General features: G+C 54.2%; 1 protein-coding gene and 2 pseudogenes across 1 annotated transcript; all 3 read right to left on the bottom strand.

The window, feature by feature from the left end:
- Positions 1 to 120: 120 nt before the first annotated feature.
- On the bottom strand, positions 121 to 880 carry LOC135458523 (feather keratin Cos2-2-like; annotated as a pseudogene).
- A 1,542-nt stretch (positions 881 to 2,422) lies between these two features.
- LOC135458297 (feather keratin Cos2-2-like) lies at positions 2,423 to 3,598 on the bottom strand. Its single transcript, XM_064733364.1, has 2 exons — positions 3,533 to 3,598; positions 2,423 to 2,773 (listed from the first exon to the last, which is right to left on the bottom strand). Exons 1-2 carry the CDS (start codon positions 3,596 to 3,598, stop codon positions 2,423 to 2,425), a joined length of 417 nt encoding a protein of 138 aa, XP_064589434.1.
- A 1,572-nt stretch (positions 3,599 to 5,170) lies between these two features.
- On the bottom strand, positions 5,171 to 5,930 carry LOC135458586 (feather keratin Cos2-2-like; annotated as a pseudogene).
- Between the last annotated feature and the right edge of the window lie 1,169 nt (positions 5,931 to 7,099).

Raw genomic sequence — 7,099 nt, forward strand, 5'->3', positions numbered from 1 at the left:
GAAGAGAATGGAAAGGAACAGCAGCAAGGGCACAAATCCATTGTTCCAAAGATGCATCTTCAGTGCAGCTCCACGTTCTGAGGTTGTGGAGGTTCTTGCCCAAGGATGTCACCAGCACCTTTAGCAGGGACGACAACAACTGCTGCCATAGCAGTTGGTGATGCAGGAGAGGTCAAGGCCCCCAGAGCTGATGGGCACTCCGCCACAGCTGAGGATGTTGCCAACAGCAGCAGAGGTGGAGGATCCCACGGCGGTGTTCTGTGGGGAGGAGCTGAGGATGGGCCCAGGCAGGGTCACCAGCACAGCAGGCGGCTCAATGACAACGTGGGAGCTCTGGCACTGCCTGACACAGCACTCATTGCAGCTGCTGGCCAGCGGGCAGGGCCCACAGGGCTGGCAGCAAGGGTCACAGGGCCTGCAGCAGGACATGGCTCACGGTCACAGGTGCACCTGGCACAGTGGGCAGGGAGAAGCACAAAGTGAGGACACATGAGAAGCAGCACTGCACCCAAACACCCTGCAGCCAAGGCACCTCCTGGCCCCCATTGCAGTGCCCAGCTCAAAGCCCAGGAGCCACCTGAGCCAAGTCCCAGCCTCTCCCTGTCTGCACAAGACCTTCTCTCCCCTGCCCTCTCCCAGCACAAGCAGCTCCCAGCCCTGGGCTATGACAGCCCCTCTCAGCTGAGACCTCCAGCCAGGCAAGAGCTGGTCTCAAACAAGCAAGAGGACAAGAGGCTTCCCGCTCACCTGATTCCTGAAGAGGAGGAGGTGAGAGAAGTGGATGAGAGAGCAGAGACTTGGGCTGCCTTTTATACCAGTCCAGCCTTGCCTCAGGCCCACAGGCACCTTAGTGGAAGCCATAATTTTCTGACCAGCACATGCCAAATGTTCACTATCCCAGTTAATGGTAGGGGCTGTGTCCTGCTTTCCTGGCTCCTGCCCTGTGTTTTCCTGAACACTTATTCTAGGGCCAGGAATGAGAGTCCCAAGAATTTCCAGGATACAAACATGTCAGAGTAGGCAGAATGCTTGGATCATGGTCTGGTGGCATTCCATGCAGGCACATGACCTAAACCTGTGTCATTCCTGTGGGTTTCTTTGTGGCCAAGCACTCAGGACATCAATCTCATTCTTCCTATATCCCTGTCCATCTCTCCCTCATCCCTTTGTGACATCCCATGAGTTTTCATGTGCAGCCTGTTTTTCCTGGCCCATTTTGGGAATGGATAGAGGACAGAAGGTGTTCCTTGTGGTCTTGTTTCCCCTCTATTACGTCTCCCTTTGGTCAGCACTCCATGCCTGTTTCTGCAGCTTGTTCTGCTCTTGCCCTGGGCTGGACTGCGAGCTGTGCTGGGTGGCCCTTGGCTGGATGGATGGTGCCCAGCAAGCTGCTCTGTCAATCCCCTTTCTCAGGCAGAAAGACAAGATAAAACCAAACTGATAACAATTTGGAGTTGGAAAGAAGGCAATTTGCTAAGCAAATGTGACAGGTTATGCATGCACAAGTACATTGGGAAACAAAATCAATATATGGCCTTCTTTCCTCAGGAAGTGATGGTTGGCAATTTCCCAGGAATCAGGGCTTCCTCCTGTGTCATGGTTGCTCATGATGGCACACTTTGTAACCAAGGTTGCAGGAATGGGCTCTGTGAGCAGAGTCCAGTGGCTCCAGGCAGCTGTGACTGAGTCAACTCCAGCTGTGTCCAAAGCGGACTCAGCACTGCCCAGCACTGAGCACATTTGTCCCACTGCTGATGCCTCTGTGAATACAAATTTCATTAGAAATAGTTTGGGCTGGAAGGCAACTTCAAGACCATTTCTTTCCCATCCTCCCACCCTAGACAGGTGGGCACTGATGACACCCACTAAACCCGCTTGCAGCAAGCTCTGTCCATCCCGGTCTTCCATGCTTCCAGTGCTGAGGCATCAAAATCTTTCTGGGCAAGTTATTTCAATGCCTCATGGTCCTCACATAGAGGGACATCTTTGTCACCACCAAGGGAAAAGGAACAAACAAAAATTGCACTGCAGGGTTGACATCATTGTGCTTCCTCCACTCATTTTCCAGTGAGCAACCTGGAAGGGTTGTCACAGAAGGAAAGAGAAATCAGAGGCCGAGGTTTGAATGCAAAAGAACTTTATTAAGTCAAAACAAGATAAGAGGAAGGCTCAGAGAGTGCACCCAAATGCAGCCTCGAAGATGCAGCAGGGATGTCTGATGTCGTGGGCTGCTGAGGGAAGGAGGCCAACTGGCCCCACCAGGTTGGCATTGAGTGGTGGTGACAGGAAAGGAAGGGAAGAGAAAAATGAGAGGAGGAGAAGAAAACAATAGTTCAAAGCTCTAAATCCAATGTGTTAAGTTCTGACTTCATTCCATCATCACGGTCCGAGGTTCTTGCCTGACGATGTTCCGGCAGCATCTCTAGCAGGGACGACAGCATCTGCTGCCACCACAGCAGTTGGTGATGCAGGAGATGTCAAAGCTCCCAGAGCTGATGGGCACTCCCTCACAGCTCAGGATGCTGCCAACAGCAGCAGAGGTGGAGGATCCCACGGCGGTGTTCTGTGGGGAGGAGCTGAGGATGGGCCCAGGCAGGGTCACCAGCACAGCAGGCGGCTGGATGACAACGTGGGAGCTCTGGCACTGCCTGACACAGCACTCAGTGCAGCTGCTGGCCAGCGGGCAGGGCCCACAGGACTGGCAGCAAGGCTCGCAGGGCCGGCACTGCTGGCACTTCTCAGAGCAGGACATGTCTGGAGCCTGGCGCTGCACCTGGCACAGAGGGCAGGGAGGAAGCAGAGCACACGCACACCTCAGACACAGCCCGCAAGGCACCACCAGCAGCACAAGGCCCCTGCTGCCTGCACAGCTCCAGCCTGGCCAGCCCCAACCTGGGCAGCCTTTGCCTCAGCCCAGCACGCTCCTTCCCAGCTCAGCCAGGCCCAGCTCTGCTCCTGCCTAAGCTGCAGCAAAATCAGCCCCTCAGCCCAGCCTCAGCCTCTGGCCAGAACACACGCTCTGCCCTCTGCCCACACCAGCACCAGTGCAGAACAGCCCCACAAGAACAAGGAGCAGCAACAATGGCCAGAAAACTCAATGCTGCCTTGGAGAGGGTGGAGGAGAAAGGGGCTTCCAACTCACCTGGTTCCCAAGGAGCAGGAGGTGACAGAAGTGGTTGAGAGAGCCCCCAGTTGGGCTGCCTTTTATCCTGGCCCCACAGTGCCTCAGGGCCCACAGGTTGTGCTGCGCAGGTGACGATGTTCCTGCATGATCCCAAATGAATGGAAAGATCTCTGGGAATGGTATGGCATGGATTGGATTTTCCCTCCACCATGACTTTGCATTTCCTGGATTACCTCATTCCCATTCTCTCATGGACTCTTCTTCTGAGTGCTGGTATGCACGATTCCATGATTCCTGGGGCCAAGGATGTGTCAGTGTGGGTAAGAGACATGAAGTGTGAAACAGATCACAAGGAGGCAGGTGATGGCAGCCTGAGGCATTCTTTGGGTTATTTTCTGTTCCTGCTACCTGGAAGTGCCTCATCTGCTCCCAGCCCTCCAGTCTTTGTCTCATCACCCAACGGCTCTCCTTCATGCCTTGCCTTGGAGGTAAAACCACTTTGCATTCCTCCTCAGCCTTCACAGTGCATGGGACTCCTGTAGCAGTGCTGCCTGAGCTTCTGCCTTGCTTGGTGTTCACAGAGTCTGCTCTGGCTGGGAGCTCCCCAGCATCTCCTCCCTCCCATCCCTTGCTCAGGCCTCTGCCCCATGTGCTCCCCCACAATCACGTGTGTGGCACTGTGGCTGTGGCCCAGTGTGTGCCAGTGTCTGCCCATGCCTGTGCTTGTTCTCTGCTGGGAACATCCCCTGAGAGCCTCTGGCCTGCACGGGGATGGTTGTGCACAGGGCAGGGCCCTTGTGTGCAGCCCCCGTGCCTGTGTGCCTGTGCCCGTGTGCTGGGCTCTGGGCTCATCTCTGAGCACCCCTGGCCAGGCTGGCAGTGTGTCAGTGCCCTGGCTGTGTGTGCACAGCTGGGCCTGAGCTGAGCTCTCAGCCCAGCCATTGCACGGCCTGGAGGGCCTTCCCCGTCCAGCAGTGCCAGCCACTGACACACCCTCAGCCCCCAGTTCCTTCTCTGCAGGAGCCTGGACAGGGCCACAGCATCCACATCTCTCAAGGACAATCCAAAACCCAGGCCATCCCTTTCATGCCACCTCCAGGCTGCCTTGGGGCTCTCAGCTCTTTCCCAGTGTCCTTGTTCTAGCCTCATGGAGAAGTTTCAATATGACAGTGTTTTGTTGTCTCTGTAAGACTGGGGCAGTCCACTGACCGCAGTGGCCTTTGCCCCATTATCCAGGAGCTGTGGGAAAATCATGCTGTGAGTGAAAATGAGGAATGTGGGCAGAATCTGTTAACTGTGTCTGGGAGATGGATGTTGGAATATGCGGGAGTTTTTCCTCTACCAATCCAGAAGAGGAAACAGTGGCAGCCTTCAACAGGAAGTGAGGATGGTTTTGGTTTTGGTTCTGTCCTTCTGCTCATTTGATCCTGTGTAAACATTCAGCTCTGCCTTTGTACTAAGAAGCTGAGCAGATGATTAATGTGAAGGAGGTGTTTGCAGAGGGGAGGTTGTGGACTATCCCAGTCACTGCTATTTCCCATTCCCACTCCTGTGACCATTTGACAACATCTTCTCCTAATGATCACAATTTTGGGGGAAGCCAGGGATGTGTTTGGGAGCTCCAATTAAAAAGGCACAAAGTAAAGGCCACAACAAAGTGTCCACCCTCAGCTTCCTCTAGCTTTTGACGTGAATTGAGTGGAAGAGTTTCCACACAAGGAATGAGAAAGCAGAGGACCAGGTTTGGATGCAAAACAGCTTTATTGAGTCTAAGGAAAAGAAGGAGGTAGCTGAAAGAAGACACAATGAGAAGACACAGGGGCGCAGTGGGGGTGTCCACTTGCCTGGCCTGCAAAGGGATGGAGGGAGGCAAACAGGTCCCACAAGGCTGGCCTTGGGGGGTGCTGACAGGAAAGGCAGGGAAGGGAAGAGAATGGAAAGAAACAGCAGCAAGGGCACAAATCCATTGTTCCAAAGATCCATCTTCAGTGCAGCTCCACGTTCTGAGGTTGTGGAGGTTCTTGCCCAAGGTTGTCACCAGCACCTTTAGCAGGGACGACAACAACTGTTGCCATAGCAGTTGGTGATGCAGGAGAGGTCAAGGCCCCCAGAGCTGATGGGCACTCCGCCACAGCTGAGGATGTTGCCAACAGCAGCAGAGGTGGAGGATCCCACGGCGGTGTTCTGTGGGGAGGAGCTGAGGATGGGCCCAGGCAGGGTCACCAGCACAGCAGGCGGCTCAATGACAACGTGGGAGCTCTGGCACTGCCTGACACAGCACTCATTGCAGCTGCTGGCCAGCGGGCAGGGCCCACAGGGCTGGCAGCAAGGGTCACAGGGCCTGCAGCAGGACATGGCTTGGGCTCACCGGTGCACCTGGCACAGAGGGCAGGGAGAAGCACAAAGTGAGGACACATGAGAAGCAGCACTGCACCCAAACACCCTGCAGCCAAGGCACCTCCTGGCCCCCATTGCAGTGCCCAGCTCAAAGCCCAGGAGCCACCTGAGCCAAGTCCCAGCCTCTCTCTGTCTGCACAAGACCTTCTCTCCCCTGCCCTCTCCCAGCACAAGCAGCTCCCAGCCCTGGGCTATGAGAGCCCCTCTCAGCTGAGACCTCCAGCCAGGCATGAGCTGGTCTCAAACAAGCAAGAGGAGAAGAGGCTTCCCGCTCACCTGATTCCTGAAGAGGAGGAGGTGAGAGAAGTGGATGAGAGAGCAGAGACTTGGGCTGCCTTTTATACCAGTCCAGCCTTGCCTCAGGCCCACAGGCACCTTAGCGGAAGGCATAATTTTCTGAGCAGCACATGCCAAATGTGCACTATCCCAGTTAATGGTAGGGGCTGTGTCCTGCTTTCCTGCACTGCAGCCTCTATTTCCTGGCTTTTGCCCTGTGTTTTCCTGAACACTTATTCTAGGGCCAGGAATGAGAGTCCCAAGAATTTCCAGGATACAAACATGTCAGAGTAGGCAGAATGCTTGGATCATGGTCTGGTGGCATTCCATGCAGGCTCATGACCTAAACCTGTGTCATTCCTGTGGGTTTCTTTGTGGCCAAGCACTCAGGACATCAATCTCATTCTTCCTATATCCCTGTCCATCTCTCCCTCATCCCTTTGTGACATCCCATGAGTTTTCATGTGCAGCCTGTTTTCCTGGCCCATTTTGGGAATGGATAGAGGACAGAAGGTGTTCCTTGTGGTCTTGTTTCCCCTCTATTACGTCTCCCTTTGGTCAGCACTCCATGCCTGTTTCTGCAGCTTGTTCTGCTCTTGCCCTGGGCTGGACTGCGAGCTGTGCTGGGTGGCCCTTGGCTGGATGGATGGTGCCCAGCAAGCTGCTCTGTCAATCCCCTTTCTCAGGCAGAAAGACAAGATAAAACCAAACTGATAACAATTTGGAGTTGGAAAGAAGGCAATTTGCTAAGCAAATGTGACAGGTTATGCATGCACAAGTACATTGGGAAACAAAATCAATATATGGCCTTCTTTCCTCAGGAAGTGATGGTTGGCAATTTCCCAGGAATCAGGGCTTCCTCCTGTGTCATGGTTGCTCATGATGGCACACTTTGTAACCAAGGTTGCAGGAATGGGCTCTGTGAGCAGAGTCCAGTGGCTCCAGGCAGCTGTGACTCAGTCAGCTCCAGCTGTGTGCAAAGGGGACTCTGCAATGCCCAGCACTGAGCACATTTGTCCCACTGCTGATGCCTCTGTGAATACAAATTTCATTAGAAATGGTTTGGGCTGGAAGGCAACTTCAAGACCATTTCTTTCCCATCCTCCCACCCTAAACAGGTGGGCACTGATGACACCCACTAAACCCGCTTGCAGCAAGCTCTGTCCATCCCGGTCTTCCATGCTTCCAGTGCTGAGGCATCAAAATCTTTCTGGGCAAGTTATTTCAATGCCTCATGGTCCTCACATAGAGGGACATCTTTGTCACCACCAAGGGAAAAGGAACAAACAAAAATTGCACTGC

Source organism: Zonotrichia leucophrys, chromosome 27 (genome assembly GCF_028769735.1).
Source record: "Zonotrichia leucophrys gambelii isolate GWCS_2022_RI chromosome 27, RI_Zleu_2.0, whole genome shotgun sequence".
NCBI classification, from domain to species: domain Eukaryota; kingdom Metazoa; phylum Chordata; class Aves; order Passeriformes; family Passerellidae; genus Zonotrichia; species Zonotrichia leucophrys.

Bases quoted from the DNA above. Each gene is read 5' to 3' on its own strand.
- LOC135458297 (XM_064733364.1), bottom strand. From the start codon at position 3,598: ATGAAGGAGAGCCGTTGGGTGATGAGACAAAGACTGGAGGGCTGGGAG. The intron at 2,774-3,532 runs GTAGCAGGAACA...CCTCTGTGCCAG, and splicing joins AGCAGATGAGGCACTTCCAG to GTGCAGCGCCAGGCTCCAGA.